At 43.4% G+C, this 17171-nt stretch overlaps 1 protein-coding gene across 2 annotated transcripts in view; it reads right to left on the bottom strand.

Moving 5' to 3' along the window:
* Nucleotides 1-12231: 12231 nt before the first annotated feature.
* Nucleotides 12232-17171, bottom strand: part of LOC147105175 (membrane cofactor protein-like) — a 61404-nt gene continuing 56464 nt past the window's right edge. The window contains exons 4-6 of one of the 2 annotated variants that reach the window (XM_086011299.1): nucleotides 15492-15677; nucleotides 12886-13071; nucleotides 12232-12717 (exon numbers count right to left, since the gene is read on the bottom strand). In XM_086011299.1, the coding sequence (XP_085867425.1) occupies nucleotides 12710-12717; nucleotides 12886-13071; nucleotides 15492-15677 (380 nt within the window). In that variant the 3' untranslated portion in view covers nucleotides 12232-12709. The remainder of the gene's footprint in view (nucleotides 12718-12885; nucleotides 13072-15491; nucleotides 15678-17171) is intronic. The other variant, XM_086011300.1, reaches the window with a different exon arrangement.

Here is a 17171-nt window from a genome sequence, read left to right as displayed (position 1 = left end):
CAATGACCTTCCGTCCAATGTAAGGTCAGAAATGGGGATGTTCGCTGATGACTGCACAGTCTTCAGCACCATGCACAACTCCTCAAATAATAAAGCAGTCCATGCCCGCATGCAACAAGAGCTGGATGACATTCAGGCTTAGGCTGATAAGTGGCAGGTAACATTCGTGCCACACAAGTGCCAGGCAATGACCATTTCCAACAAGCGAGGGTCTAACCGCCGCCCCTTGACATTTAACAGCATTACAATCGCCGAATCCCCCACCATCAACATCCTGGGGGGTCACCATCACTGTGGCAACAAGAGGTCAGAGGTTAGGTATTCTGTGGCGAGTGTCTCACCTCTCGACTCCCCAAAGCCTTTCCACCATCTACAAGGCACAAGTAAGGAGTGTGATGGAATACTCTCCACTTGCCTGGATGAGTGCAGCTCCAACAACACTAAAGAAGCTCGACACCATCCAGGACAAAGCAGCCCGTTTGATTAGCACCCCATCCACCACCTTAAACATTCACTCCCTCCACCACCGGCGTACCGTGGCTGCAGTGTGTACCATCTACAAGATGCACTGCAGCAACGCACAAAGGCTTCTTTGGCAGCACCTCCCAAACACACGACCTCTTCCACCTAGAAGGACAAGGGCAGCAGGTGCATGGGAACACCACCATCTCCAAGTTCCCCTCCAAGTCACACACCATCCTGACTTAGAAGTATATCGTTGATCCTTCATCATTGCTGGGTCAAAATCCTGGAACTCCCTACCCAACAGCACTGTGGGAGTACCTTCATCACACGGACTTGCAGCGGCTCGAGACGGCAGCTCACCACCACCTTCTCAGGGGCAATTAGAGGTGGGCAATCAATGCTGGCCTTGCCAGCGACACCCACATCCCATAAAAAAAATGAATAAAACAAAAAGGTCCACAGATCCCTGAAGGCAGCAGCAGGCAGAAGAGTGGTGACTGCCATTTTTTCGTATGAATCTGGCAGTAACGCCTGGCGCTAAATCCCCAAATTTCTGGGCTCATGATTTCAGGATGGAAATGATGGGCAACTCCATTAGGGCATTTGCGGACCTAACCATGATGCTGGGTGTGACGGGCAATCACACGTCTCAGTGCTGCAATGGAAGCTCAGACTGCTGTCATGCAGTCTCAGCTTGTTGCCCCTCAAGATTACACTGCTGCCAGCATGGCTGGGTTTATGAGTGTGGAAAGGGTCTTGCAGGGTCTCACAGCAGTCCTGCAATCTGTGCTCCAACAGATGGCTAGGAATGCTGAGGCATCGCCCCAGGGGAGTGGCACTGGCTCCATAGAGCAAGAACCTGCTGTCCTCTCTCAGGGTGACAACATTCCAACTCCCACCACCAGTGCCCTTGCTGTTGCCTGTGATACAGCCGACACAGACTGCTGCTGCCCATGCCGAGGTAGTGCACCAAGGTCAGCTGCATCAAATGTAAAGAGAGCATAAATATGACTTAGGGCACACTACAGGCTGCCAGCTCAGAATAAGAGAGAGGACAGAATACATTATTAAGAAGTAAGGAGGGTGTGTGAAAAACAAATAAAAACTGAGAATACCCAGGTGCAATAGTCAGATTTGGCAAATGTAATGCATGGTTCCTTTAAGAACATAATAAATAGGAGCAAGAATAGGCCACTTGGCCCCTCGAGCCTGCTCCGTCATTCAGGAAGATCATGGCTGATCTTGGGCTCAAAGCCACTTCCCCGCCCGCTCCCCATAACCCTTCACTCTCTTATCTTGCAAAAATCTGTCTATCTCCACCTTAAATGTATTTAATGACCCAGCCTTCACAGCTCTCTGGGGCAGAGAATGCCACAGATTTACAACCCTCAGAGAAGAAATTCCTCCTCATCTCAGTTCTAAAAGGGCGACCCTTTATTCTAAAACTGTGCCCCCGCATTCTAGATTTCCCCACGAGGGGAAACATTCTCTCTGCATCTACCTTGTCGAGCCCCCTCAGTATCTTATATGCTTCAATAAGATAACCTCATTCTTCTAAATTCCAATGAGTATAGGCCCAGCCTGCTCAACCTTTCCTCATAAGTCAACCCCCTCATCTCTGGAATTAACCTAGTGAATCGTCTCTGAACTGCCTCCAATGCAAGTATATCCTTCCTTAAATAAGGAAACCAAAATTGTATGCAGTACTCGAGGTGTGGTCTCACCAATACCCTGTACAGTTGTAGCAGGACTTCCCTGCTTTTATACTCCAACCCCCTTGAAATAAAGGCCAACATTCCATTTGCCTTTTTGATTACTTGCTGTACCTGCATGCTAACTTTTTGTGTTTCATGCACAAGGACCCCCAGGTCCCTCTGAACTGTAGCATTTTATAATCTCTCTCCATTCAAATAATAATTTGCTTTTTTATTTTTCCTGCCAAAGTGGATAACCTCGCACTTTCCCACATTATACTCCATCTGCCAAATGTTTGCCCACTCACTTAGCCTGTCTATATCCCTTTGCAGATTCTTTGAGTCCTCTGCACAACTTGCTTTCCCACCCATCTTTGTATCATCCGCAAACTTGGCTACATTATACTCGGTCCCTTCATCCAAGTCATTAATGTAGATTGTAAATAGTTGAGGCCCCAGCACCGATCCCTGTGGCACCCCACTAGTTACCTTTTGCCAACCGGAAAATGACCCATTTATCCCGACTCTCTGCTTTCTGTTAGTTAGCCAATTCTCTATCCATGCTAATATATTACCCCCAATTCCATGAGCTCTTATCTTATGCAGTAACCTTTTATGTGGCACCTTATCGAATGCCTTCTGGAAATCTAAATACACCACATCCACTGATTCACCTTTGTCCACCCTGCTCATTACCTCCTCAAAGAACTCCAGCAAGTTTGTTAAACATGATTTCCCTTTCATAAAACCATGCTGACTCTGCTTGACTGCATTATGATTTTCCAAATGCCCTGCTACTGCTTCCTTAATGAAGGACTCCAGCATTTTCCCAATGACAGATGTTAGGCTAACTGGTCTATAGTTTCCTGCTTTCTGTCTCCTTCCTTTCTTAAATAGGGGTGTTACATTTGCAGTTTTCCAATCCGCTGGGACCTCTCCAGAGTCCAGGGAATTTTGGTATATTGCAACCAATGCATCCACTATCTCTGCAGCCACTTTAAAAAAAAAAAAAAAGACCCTTGGATGCAGGCCATCTGGTCCAGGGGACTTGTCATCTTTTAGTCCCATTATTTTTCCAAGTACTATTTCCTCAGTGATAGTGATTGTCTTTAGTTCCCCCCTCCCTGTGGCCCCTTGATTATCCATTATTGGGATGTTGTGAATACTGATACAAAATATTTGTTCAGAGTCTCTGCCATTTCCCCATTCCCCATTATTAATTCCTGAAATAAAGAGTAGATTGCCTTTCAAAAGCTAGGCTTTATTAACCTTAAAAAACCAGCAAGTACATGTTGAGCACCCAGTCTCAACCAAACTGTAGAAAACTGAATTTAAGATGGCCACCACAGGTCACATGGAATCAACTAACCAATAAGTTTACAGCATATATCTCAAGGCAGGAAAACAGGCAACCAATTTCAATGCTTCTTATAAAACAAGAATAATCACCACATTCACCCCTCCTTTTAAAATATACTTCAACCTAGGTAGCCTTTACAGTTTACAATTAGTTATTTATGACTAGAGCAATACATGTATAATGCCTTCAACAATTTTAAAATTTTACTATTAAATTATTGATTATTTTAAAAGTCCATTTTTAATCGGTCGACCGGATATCTTGTTCGTGTCGACCTTCTTAACCTTGGTGGAGTTCCTTGCCCTCCCACACCAGGAGACACAGAAATATCTTCTGCAGGGAGGCTATCAATATCCCGATTATCAACGGTTTCCAGATTGGAAGTCCCATTAGAAGGTAAACTGGGAGGGTCATGAACATCCATCGGGGGCAGACTAAGAGAATTGTAAGTGTCTGCAATAGGATTGGAAATGTTCGTAGTATCTGTGACGACATCAACATTATCTGAATTATGGCTATTGTTAATGTCCTCAGGAGAGGGCTGGCCACCACAAGGAGCTAAGTCTTTAACTGAAACCGTACTTTCTTTCCCATCTTGGAATCGAATGTGAGCATATTGGGAATTTGCCTCCAATAGCTCCACCTCCTCCACTAAAGGATCATACTTTGACAGTCTAACATGGCGTCGGAGCAGCACAGGTCCCTGCATAGTAAGCCATGAAGGTACCGAATATCCCGTAGTGGATCTCCGCGGATAGTTGAAGAGCCTTTCATGGGGAGTCACATTAGTAGCCGTTGAAAGCAATGATCTAATGGAATGCAGGGCATCAGGCAGTACCATTTCCCACTGTGTATTCTTAAGGTTCCGGGGTGTCAAAGCCAACATAACTGCCTTCCAGATCACCCCATTGTATCGTTCGCACTGTCCATTACCCTGGGGATTATATGGGGTAGTTCTGCTTGTAGAAATTCCCCGACTCTGGAGGTATTCCTTCAACTGGGAAGACATAAAAGAACTTCCCTGATCCGAATGGATATACGCAGGCATCCCAAAGATGACAAAAAGTTGAGTCAGACATTTAATAACTGTAGCAGCTGATACATCTGCACAAGGAAAAGCAAAAGGGAACCTTGAAAACTCATCCACAACAGTAAATATATATCGATTCTGAGTCGTTGAAGGAAGAGGCCCCTTAAAATCAACGCTCAGGCATTCAAAGGGAGAAGTAGCCTTTATAAGATGAGCTCGTTGAGGCTTAAAGAAATTCGGTTTACACCGGGCGCAGACAGAGCATGACAAAGTCATCCGCTTGACGTCTTCAACTGAAAAGGGCAAATTCTTACTGCGTACGAAGTGTATCATCCTCGTAACACCAGGATGGCACAAAGCATTATGAAGATTAATAAGCGTATCTCCGTGAAGCACAGAACAATAAGCCCTCGACAGCGCATCAGCGGCAACATTATCCTTCCCCGGACGATAGACTATATCGAAATGGTAGCATGCCAACTCAATCCTCCACCTCATTATTTTATCATTCTTAATCTTTCCGAAATGTTTGACATCAAACATGAAGGACACAGATTTTTGGTCAGTTACTAACGTAAAATGTTGCCCAGATAAATAATGTCTCCATTTACGCAGTGCTTCTACTATTGCGTACGCCTCTTTCTCTATTGATGAATGTCTCTGCTCACTATTGCTCAGAGTACGTGAGAAAAAGGCCACAGGTCTTCCATTTTGGTTCAGGGTAGCCCCAATTGCAAAATCGGAAGCGTCCGTCTCAATCACGAAGGGAACCTGCTCATCAATAGAATGCACAACTGCTCCAAGGATATCCTTTTTAAGATTATCAAAACACATCCTGGCCTCCCATGATAGAGGATATGTCGTAACCCGAATAAGGGGCCGGATCTTCTGCGAGAAGTTTGCAATCCAATTAGAATAATAAGAAAACAGTCCAACAACTCGTTGCAAGGCCTTAGAATTAGTAGGGCAAGGTAAATCAATCAGTGGTCGCAGCCATTCTGGATCTGGTTTAATCTTGTTTCCCCGAGATAATATACCCCAGTAAATTTACCTCGGTGGTCGAAAAGATACACTTCTCTTTATTGAAAGTTAAGCCAACTTTTTCCGCAACTTGAAGGAATCTTTCTAGATTAAAATCGTGCTCCACCCTTGATTTGCCACACACCGTGATGTCATCTAAATATGAGAAGGTGTCAGAGAGAGAGTTATCACTTATAAAAGCATCCATTGCCCGGTGAAAACAGGCGACACCGTTAGTAACACCGAATGGTACTTGGCAAAACTGGTACAGCTTTCCGCCAGCTTCAAAGGCCGTATATGGTTTGTCCCTCTTAGCGATAGGAATCTGATGATAAGCACTCTTTAGGGCAATAGTGCTAAAAACCTTATATTGAGATACTTTATTGATAAGCTCATCAATCTTAGGCAGGGGGTACGCATCTAATTGAGTATACCTGTTAATAGTTTGAGAGTAGTCTATCACCATTCGCTTCTTATGTCTCTCATTAGTGGTGACAACTACCTGTGCCCGCCAGGGCGAAAAACTAGGTTCAATGATTCCTTCCGATAAAAGACGTTGAACTTCAGAATTAATAAATTCTTTATCCTGACTGCTATACCTTCTTGACTTGGTAGCAATTGGCTTACAGTCCGGCATCAAATTGGAAAAAAGTGATAATGGAGAAATGAATAAAGAAGTTAATCCACAAATAGACAAAGGTGGCTTGGTTCCTCCGAAAGAAAGACTGAGGGACTCATGTAATTGAAGCACATCATGACCAATCAAAATGTCCGCACAGAGATTAGGCAGAACAGATAGGCGTATATCAGTATACGTATTACCTAGGAGAATTAATTTCACAAGGCAACAACCAGCTACTTGTGAGGTGAGAGTCGTCTGAGCCATACACACCTGATAGGAAACAGGCGAAATTTTCAAACGCTTCTCCCTCACAAACTGAAGACTTATAAAGCTCTCAGTACTGCCCGTATCTATAAGGGCCTTCACTTCTAACCCATTAACTTGGGCCATAACTATAGCTTTGTTTAGGCCATGGGAAAAGGCGGCAGAAACTGATGCAATAAACGCCCTATCTAAAGGCTGAATGGTCGCAGAGGAGGCAACCGATTTGCAAACACGTGCGTAATGACCTCCCTTGCCGCATTTACTACTACACAGCCTCCCGGGCAGGGCACTTCAGACGGGGGTGCCGGGCGTTCCCGCAAAAATAACACTTCTGAATCCTAGAGGCAACAGCTGCCGAAGTAGAAACTGTTTCGGAATCTGGTAAACCACTCCTATTAAATCCGCGTAACTCCCTTTCATCCGGAACTGCCGAAACCACGGTCGCAGGCCGATCAAAAAGAGCATAAGAATCCGAACTTCTCTGAGCCAAATTCAATGTAGAGGCTTGCTCAAAAGCACTCTTAAGATCCAAGATCTTATTTTCTAATAACCGCTGACGAATTGATCTAGACAGTAATCCATTAATAAATGCATCCCGTACCGACTCTTCCCTATGTTCTTCTGCAGACACGGCCTTATAATTACAGTTAGCACCAAGGCGCCAGAGTGCTTGTAAATAAGCATCCAAGGATTCTCCCGCCTGCTGCCTACGGGCAGATAAAAGGTGACGTGCAAATACCTCATTTTTGGGTTTAACAAAAAAAATTTCCAACATAGCAATAGCCAATTCATAAGTTTCACAGTCCAAAATATACTTATACACATCTGGAGCAATGCAGTTGATTAGTATATCCAACTTATTTAGAGATTGTTGATCCAACACACCCAAAAAGTTTTTAAATGTACGATACCAATGTTTCCATTGATCATCCACTCCTGCAGAATTAGGGTCAGCATTAAATCGTTCCGGTCGAAGATATTGTTCCATTATAGCAAAAGGTTAATAAATTGAAATAAAGAGTAGATTGCCTTTCAAAAGCTAGGCTTTATTAACCTTAAAAAACCAGCAAGTACATGTTGAGCACCCAGTCTCAACCAAACTGTAGAAAACTGAATTTAAGATGGCCACCACAGGTCACATGGAATCAACTAACCAATAAGTTTACAGCATATATCTCAAGGCAGGAAAACAGGCAACCAATTACAATGCTTCTTATAAAACAAGAATAATCACCACAATTCCCCAGTCCATCCTCTAAGGGTCCAACGTTTACTTTAGCTGCCCTCTTCCTTTTTATATACCTGTAGAAGCTCTTACTATCTGATTTAATGTTTCTTGCCAGTTTACTCTCATAATTGATCTTCTCTCTCTTTATTATTGTTTTAGTCATCATTTGCTGGTTTTTAAAAATGTCCCAATCCTCTGGTCTCCCACCAATCTTGGCAACATTGTATGCCTTCATTTTCAATTTGATACCATCCTTTACTGCCTTAGTTAGCCACGGATGATGCTCCCTTCTCTTAAAATCTTTCTTTCTCACTGGAATATATTTTTGTTGAGAGTTATGAAATATCTCCTTAAATGTCCGCCACTGCATTTCAACTATCTTACCCTTTAATTTATTTATCCAGTCCACTTTAGCCAGTTCTGCCCTCATGTCATTGTAATTGCCTTTGTTTAAGATCAGGACACTGGTTTGAAATACAACTTTCACACCCTCCAACTGAATTTGAAATTCAACCATGCTATGATCACTCTTTCCTAGCGGATCCTTTACTATGAGATCATTTATTAATTCTGTCTCATTACACAGTACCAGATCCAAGATAGCCTGCTCCCTGGTCGTTTCCATTACATACTGTTCTAGGAAACCATCCCGGATGCACTCTATGAACTCCTTCTCAAGGCTACCATGGCCAATTTGATTTGTCCAATCAATATGGAGATTAAAATCACCCATGATTATTACCGTACCTTTTTTACAATCCTCTATTATTTGTTGATTTATACTCTGTCCCAACAGTATTGCTACTGTTCGGGGGCCTGTAGACTACGCCCACCAAAGACTTTTTCCCTTTATTAATTTTTATCTCTACCCAAACCGATTCTACATCTTGATCTTCTGACCCAATATCACTTCTCACCACTGCACTGATCCCATCCTTTACCAGCAAAGCCACCCTTTCCTTTCTGTCTATCCTTCCGAATTGTCAAATAACCTGGAATATTCAGTTTCCAGCCCTGATCACCTTGCAACCGTGTCTCTGTAATGGCGATCAGATCATACCCATTTGTATCTATTTGTGCCATCAACTCATCTATCTTGTTACGAATGCTGCGTGCATTCAGATAGAGCTTTTAACTTTGTCTTTTACCATTTCTCCTTGTTTTGGCCCCATTTTCTCTTGCACTCTTATTTTTAAACATTCTGGCCTAGAAATTCAGTAGTGCCCCATTTGGGGCGCCAGCCTCGCCAGTGCGCTAAAAGTAGCGCCCCGGAAGTAGTCGCGGCCACCCGCCGGAAATTCACTTTGCGCGCCCCCAGAGGGAAGCGCGGCGCTGCAGCTGAAGATCGCGGTGCAACGTGCTGCAGCGCCACACACTGCGGCACGGCACGCTGCGGTACTGCAGGCCTTCCTCCCCTTCTTAAAGGGGAGGTGCCTTCTGTAGCGCGATCCAGGATCGCGAGTGCCGGCAAAAGAGCCTGGCACCGAGGAGAAGTGCCGGGCTCTTGGAACGCAGTCGGCACTTCGCGGGGGGGGGGGGCTCAGGAGGCCGGGGATGGCAGCGCGGAGAGGTGCTGGCAGGCGGCCAGCAAAAAAAATGGCCGCCCCGCACTTCTCCTTTAATTCGTGCCTCTACCACCGCAGGTAGGCCCCCTGAACCGGTCGCAAATAGCGTCCGGCGTTAAAGCAGGGGGCGCAACTAAATATCGTGATCGGGGCGCTGCACACACCGATGACGTCATCGGCAGCGGCGCAGTGCTAACGGCTAGCGCCGCCATTAGCGTGCCGCTAAATTTAGCGGGAGGCATGGCCAGTGGCTTCCAACCCACTTAGCTTCCTCTCAAGGCGCTAACGGGTGGCGCAGCCCACTGAATTTCTAGGCCACTGTCCCTTCCTGTCACACTCTGGTTATTATTTCCCCCATCTCTATCCTGCTCTATTGCTTTCTCATTTCTCATTGGCTTTTTAAATTCCCACTCACCTAGATCTTCCCCCCCACTATTTAGTTTAAAGCGCTCTCTACAGCCCTAGTTATTCGATTCGCCAGGACTCTAGCCCCAGCACGTTTCAAGTGAAGCCCGTCCAAACGGAACAGCTCCCTCTTATCCCAGTACTGCTGTCAGTGCCCGACAAATCGAAACCCATTTCTCCCACACCAGTCTTTGAGCCACTCGTTCATTTCTCTGATCTTATTTACCCTATGCAAATTCACTCGTGGCTCAGGTAGTAATCCAGAGATTACCACCTTTGTGGTTCTGCTTTTTAATTTAGCCCCTAGCTGCTCATACTCTCAGCAGAACCTCTTTCTTTGTCCTACCTATGTCATTGGTGCCTATGTGGACCATGACAACTGGATCCCCCCCTCCCACTCCAAGTTTCTCTCCAGCCCAGAGGAGATGTCCTTAACCCTGGCACCGGGCAGGCAACACAGCCTTCGGGACTCACGCTCTCGGCTGCAAAGAACAGTGTCTATCCCCCTAACTATACTATCCCCTATCACTTTGTGAATCAGTGTCTCAGGGAAACCACAAGAGGCAGTTCTCAGGTTAAGTTGTTAATGGTAAATGCCCCAACAGCATACAAAATTTAAAGTCATGGCACTTCTAGGAAACAACAACCACAACATGCTAAGATTTTGGATTCAGCATTTAATGTTCGCTAGATCTGACAAAGGGTTACACCTGAAACGATCATTTTGTTCCTTTCTCCACAGATGCTGCTTGACCTACTGAGTGTTTCCAGCATTTTATGTGGTTGTTACAGAATTTACAAGGTAGTTAGCTGCTTTCTTTATTGTTCATTGAATGTGCAACCTAGATTAGTGCATTAATTCCAAGGAATATACCTACCAGGAGTCATAGTTGTAGGACTGCGAGTAGGAGTACTTACTGTTATGGGGAGAGAAAAGAAAATTACTCAACTGACTCAAAAAAGGGAAAGTGTTACCATAAAACAGTTCTTGCTAATGGCACAAGATTTATGAGAGTGGCATGATCAGCGACCAACGCCATAAATTATGCTATTCTGTGTCAAACTTCCTGTTCTGAACTATGCTGACATTGCAAAAGTAATTTGTATACGCCAGTGAACATAACACAGCCAAAGGATTACCTCAACTGCTTCAATAAAATTATGGAGCAGATCAATATTGGCATGACCCAAGTCATTGAATTCTGAATTGCAAATCTTTTCACTATGCAGAACTTGATCATTTGCAGAAAAATGTTTGAGTTATGGACACACTCAGCTGTTATTGTCAGATTTCAGGAACATTCTAAGCTAGAGATTTATTTTTCATTTAATTAGAAGTAGACATTTGTAACTTAAGCTATCTAAAAATAAGTCTCAGACTAAACAAACTCGCACTCTCATCAATGGCATGTGCTGGCACTTTAGTGTCTTAGACTGTCCACATATTATACAGAAAATCTAACAAGACAATGAAGAAGTATTTTGATGGGTTTTAGCTCAGAATTAAATATATCAAGAAAGAACAGAGATTTTGATCTATTTAATCAATTATTTTGAACACGTGAATATAAACACATTTACAGATCAAATTAATTGATTTTATGAGGGCTCTACTTCTGAATGATCACAACGCTAACTTACTTTTGATGATGAAATGTCAAAGCCTATTGCTATCATGTGTACATAAAATTCCATTCACACATATTTCCAGATGTAGATATGAAGCTCCACAGCTTTTATGGTTCTCTTAGGCTGAGAATCATGTCGATAACAGCTGACCAAGGGCCCAGCTGCGCCATTACTTTTCAGTCTAAGTGGCTGCGGAGAGAAAGCTACCGTAAATCCAGGAAATCTGAATCAACTTTCACCTGAATGAGGTAAAGGAGCTCTGATAATCAACTTTTCACGGTTTTGGTGCAGGATTAGGCAGAGCAGTGCAAAGTCCCAGCAAATTATGGCGTAGTGTGAATAGTGGTGTAACTCATTTACATCTTAAGTTCCTCTATCTTTTACTCTGAGTACAAACCCAATGCCGCCGATGCGCCATTGCAGGAAATTCTAGGCCATGAAGTCAAAGTAATATACTTACATAGGAGAGAAAAATATTGTTATTCAACTCGCATGGTGAACTGTTACTTTTTTTTTTTAAGTTCTCAGACTGTGGGGCACTCAGATGATAAGCAGTATATGGCCATACTTAGTTTAACACTACTTTTGTGTTCTCGCAGATAACTTTGGTTTGGTAGACTTACAGATGCCAAAATCCATAGCTAAAGGGATGCATGAGTCCAAGACTTGTTTGGTGGGGCATGGTCTGAAACACTTCAAGAACTTTTGTAACAAAACATGACTGAATATCTTATGCTGAAATATGCCCGCAGCAGTCTACAAAGCTGTGTTTTTGGGAGTCATGGATAGAGCTCCCATTACACAAATAAGAAACATGAAACACTAGTACAATCATGTGCTTAAACTGATGGTTAATTTTAGAGCAAATATTTGAGGCCCTCAAAAAGCACTTTAGGAAGTTTCATCAGTCAAAGGGTACTTTGCAAAATGAAGCACTCAAGTATTTAAGTAAACGGAATCACAAACTTTCAATTTTATAACACTCAGAATCATTCAATATTGTACAACATAAACCTACATTCATCTGAAAAAAAATCTCCCATTTCCTGGAATTCAATGTTTTTATCGATTACCTTCAAGCACCTTTCAACAAATGGCCCATATGCACATTATTTGAAAAAGAAATGCAGAGGTCCCTCTTGAAATTATCTTATGGTAATATGACGACTACCAGATAGAGCCACATGCTATTGGGAATGTGCATATTAGTGTGGAAGTTCCGTGATGCTCCCTAATATTGACGTATCATGAAAAGCAATGTCTTCAACCATTGCTATGGTAGGGGGAAAGCTCAGTCGTTTTCTCGTGGAACTATGAAAATATATGGTTTCAGTTTTCCGCAACAAGTTTTATTCTGCGATGTTCTACAGCTGCTCCAGACAGCCATCAACTGGTTCTTGGACTGGAAACATCAAGTTTTGTTTTCATTATGTTACTAAAAAATAGGAAGATTGCAATTTTTAGAACTCTTTGTAGAAGTGAAGAGAAAGAATAAAGTAAAAATCCACACAACATTCAACATTTATATGGTTTTAACAGACTTGAGAAAAATTAAATCCATATCGTCTAATTCTATCCTCAAGTTTAAGAAATGATTACTCACTGTTTGTGCAGGTAGGTGGTGGTGGCACAAATAAGTTATTTTCACCACATTTAATGACACTTTTGCCAACTATTCCAAAACCTTCATTACATTTGTAGGTAATTGTATCCCTGTACTTGTATGTAGGTCCAAATCCTGCTGCCACTCGGACATTTTTAGGTAATCCAGGAGGTATGCACCTAACAACTGACAAGAAAACAATGCATTAGTCTCCACAAGACAGCTGAGTGTACTTCTGACACTTGTAGAAGGTTTATCTTAACTACTACCTGGTTTTCACTCTGCTACTAAAATGTTTTTCTAGCAATCAGCAGAAAAAAGGTTTTGTGCTGGTTAAGGCAAGGAAACTTCTGTACAGTTATGCACAGAGTGATGTAAAAAGGTATTGCTGAATTCCATAAAATAAGGGGGGGAAAAGGTCACAGAGTAACTCCTACTCCTGCATTTTGCTCAATTAGCCAGCCACGGCATTTATGGGTCTGGTCCAGCTGACTTTTTGGTCAATGACAACCCCTAGGATGTTGATGGTTGAGCATTTGGCAATGGTGATGCCATTGAATGTCAAGGGGAGGTCGTTGGACTCTCTTTGGTTGGAGATGGTCATCGCCTGGCACTTAAGTGACAAGTGAGATACACGCCACACATCAGCCCAGCCTGGATGTTGTTCAGGTCTTGCTGCATGCGTGCATGGACTGCTTCATTATCTGAGCAATTGCGAATGGAGCTGAATACTGTGCAATCATCAGCGAACAGCCCCTCTTCTGACTTTGATGAAGCAGCTGAAGATAGTTGGGCCCAAAACGCTGCCTTGAGGAACTCATGCAGCGTTGTCCTGAGGCTGGGATGATTGACCTCTAACAACCACAACCATCTTCCTTTTTGACTATTCAGCCACTGCAGAGTTTTCCCCTGATCCCCATTGACTTCAGTTTTACAAGTCTCTTTGGTGCCACACTCGGTCAAATGCTGCCCTGATGTCAAGGGCAGTCACTCTTACCTCACCTCTGGAATTCAACGCTTTTTCCCATGTTTGTACGAAGGCTGTAATGAGTCTGGAGTTGAGTGGTCCTGGTGTAACCCAAACTGAGCATTGGTGACCAGGTTATTGGTGTGTAAGTGCCGCTTGATAGCACTGTTAATAATGATTCCTTCCATCACTATGCTAATAATTGAGAGTATGCTGATCGGACTGTAATTGGCTGGGTTGAATTTGCCCTATTTTTTTGTGGATAGGACATACCCGGGCAATCATTCACCTTGTCGGGTAGATGTCTGTATTCTAGCAGTAGTGGAACAGCTTGGCTAGAGGCGCAGCTAGTTCTAGAGCACAGGTCTTCAGCACTACAGCTGGGATGTTGTCAGGACCCATAGCCTTTGCTGTGTCCAGTGCACTCAGCCATTTGTTGATATCACATGAATCAAATTGGCTGAAGACTAGCAACTGTGATGGTGGGAGACTCAGGAGGAGCTTGCGACAGGTCATCTACTCGCCACTTCTGCCTGAAGATGGTTGCAAACTCTTTTGCACTCATGAACTAGGTTCCACCATCATTGAGGATGGGGGTGTTCATGGAGTCTCCTCCTCCCGTTACTTGCTTAATTGCCATACCAAGCTAAGAAACCAAATGAGATGGAGGAGGGAGCCACGAGAAATTGGCCTGAATTCAAGGCCAGTCTGGAGTAATGATTGGGATCAAAGTCATCTCTCTGCCAGACGCAACAATCTTGCATGAATTAGTTCAGACAGGCTTTTAACCTCATCCCTAGTGAACATGGGCCACAGCATGACAGTGTTATTTAGGGAGACCATAAGGATGTTTGGCTGATTTAATCATATGCAATTTTTTGCAATATCGCCCAAAATTAAGGAGTGAATTGGTTGGAAATTTTAACTTTTTCTTATTCGATATTTGGTGTTTTCTGTACATTGCAAGCTTTTCAGTTACATAAAGTAAACATTTCCCACCAAATCACTCCTTTGTTTTGGCTGATATTGAAAAAATTTGCACATGGTTAAATCAGTGGCTGTTGGTGGAGTTGACTTGGAAAACTTAAACACAGATATGAATTAACTATTTTTTCAGCTTCCCAACTTCTCAAAAAAGGCAACTGAAACGAATTCTGATCCTGTACTTAAGTAAAATAACAACAGACAATGCTGCAAATACTCAGCAGGCCAGGCAGCATCCATGGAGAGAGAAACAGGGTTAACGTTTCAGGTCTGGGACCCTTCATCAGAACTGGAAAAAGCTGGAAATGTAACAGATATTAAGCAGGTGCAGAGACAGGGGGGGGGGGGGGTTTAGGAGGGGAGGAAGGAATTGAAAGAACATGCTGTGAAAATGTTGCAAATGGGAATGGCAAAATCATACTGCATGAAAAATGGGGGCAGGGATTATTATCTGAAATTGTTGAACTCTACGTTGAGTCCGGCAGGCTGCAAAGTGCCCAATCGAAAGATGAGGTGCTGTTCCTCGAGTTTACTTTAACCCTGTTTCTCTCTCCACGGATGCTGCCTGGCCTGCTGAGTATTTCCAGCATTTTCTGTTGTTATTTCAGATTTCCAGCATCTGCAGTATTTTGCTATTATACCTGTACTTAAGTACCTTTGCACGTTGGTGGGTTCTTGTCCCACTGTCCAGTTGCCATACAAACAACTACTGCTGTGCCAATCAATGAATAGTCACCAATACATGAATACATTGCTACCATTTCATATTCCCACTTCTCTGTATGGGATGGTGTTGGAGTTCTCCCGTTACTAATAGGTCGAAGATCAGGACATGTGGCAGCTGGTGATAAATGAAATTCAGTTAATGTTCTGGACAGACTGTCAGATCAAAACTTTATCTTCATGATTTAAAACCAGTCAAGCTCAGTAACACAGCGCACTGGTGAACCAATACATTGCAGCACAATGTAAAACATGGGCATTCTTCTTCCCTTTCTCCACTATACTCCCTGTTCCCACCCAACCCCAAAAACCCACAGCAAAGACCTGATCACAGTTGGGAAGTGCTTTTCTGGCAGCAGTGGTGTGTGTGAGAATGGAAAACAAAAACGAGGGGAATATAGAGGTTTTAAAAAAAACTGTTCTCAGGATATGGGCAACGCTGGCAAGGTCACATTTACTGCCCATCTCTACTTGCCCTGTGATGGTGGTTGGCAGGTATTCTTCTGAACTGCTGCAGTCCTTGGAGTGATAGTGATCCTACACTGAGATTGGGAATTCCAGGATTTTCACCCAGCAATGGAAAAACGTTAATGGCCCAGAAATTCGGGTCAGGGGCTTCCCGCGGGTGCAAGCCCCCGATCTGCACTTACCTTGCGCGCCGGCCGTTGAGCTGTGGGCCCCCGTGGAATTCCGATCCGGGGCCTGGTCCAGCTGCCGGCGCGCAGTGCTTGCATATCCCAGGGGCGCAGTTAATTCGATGCGTCCCCTGGGATCACGTGGGCCATGGGGAGCCAATCGGAGCAGGGAATGCTCCATTCATAAGTTTGACAGGAAGAGCTGTCAAGACTTATAAATACTACAGCCCCAAAACAGCACTAAATCTTCAAATACATTTTTTTTTAAATCACATTTTTAAAATAAACTATAAATTATGAAATAACTTTTAAACAATAATTTAAATTTTTGAAAAAATAATTTTATTTTCTAACAGGGCTAAAAATAAACTTACCTTGCTTTAAAGTATTTAAAAATAATAAACCTGTGGAAAAAATGTTTTAATTTTAATTAATTCATCACTTACCTTGTAAAAAGCAGGCCTTACGCCTGCTTTTTACATGTCTAACTTCTGGAGACTTACCCTCCCGGGAAAACCTGCAAAAAAAAAACGAAGTTCGATGCGCACGCACAGCCTCTCCTGCGCACGCGTTCGACCTCTGAACCCCTTTGTTCAGGGGATCAGAAGTGCCGGTTTCCCGCGCATGCGCAGTGCATGCAGGAAACCAGCACTTCCATTGGGCTTACGGGTGAGTACACCAGGCGTACTCACCCGTGGAGACCAGAATTTCTGGGCCATTAATATGTCCAAGTCAAGATGGTATGTAACTTTGAGGGGGACTTGTTGCCTGAACATTTCTGCTCCTGTCCTTCTCAGTTTTAGAGGTTGCAGTGTTGGGGACAGGGTCAGACTGCAGATGGCTAGGAACATGGTGGTTCTGGCATACTTGAAATTTCAGTAACTTTTTAAGAACAAGCAGGTTGTTGATAGGATAACATTAGTACCAGAAATTTCCCAACTTTAAATTAAGAAAATCTTAATTTAAGAACCGGTTTC

This window comes from Somniosus microcephalus, chromosome 18 (assembly GCF_052327205.1).
Source record: "Somniosus microcephalus isolate GS21.2 chromosome 18, FLI_Smic_1.0, whole genome shotgun sequence".
Lineage (NCBI taxonomy): Eukaryota > Metazoa > Chordata > Chondrichthyes > Squaliformes > Somniosidae > Somniosus > Somniosus microcephalus.
This window is presented reverse-complemented; position numbering and strand designations above follow the sequence as displayed.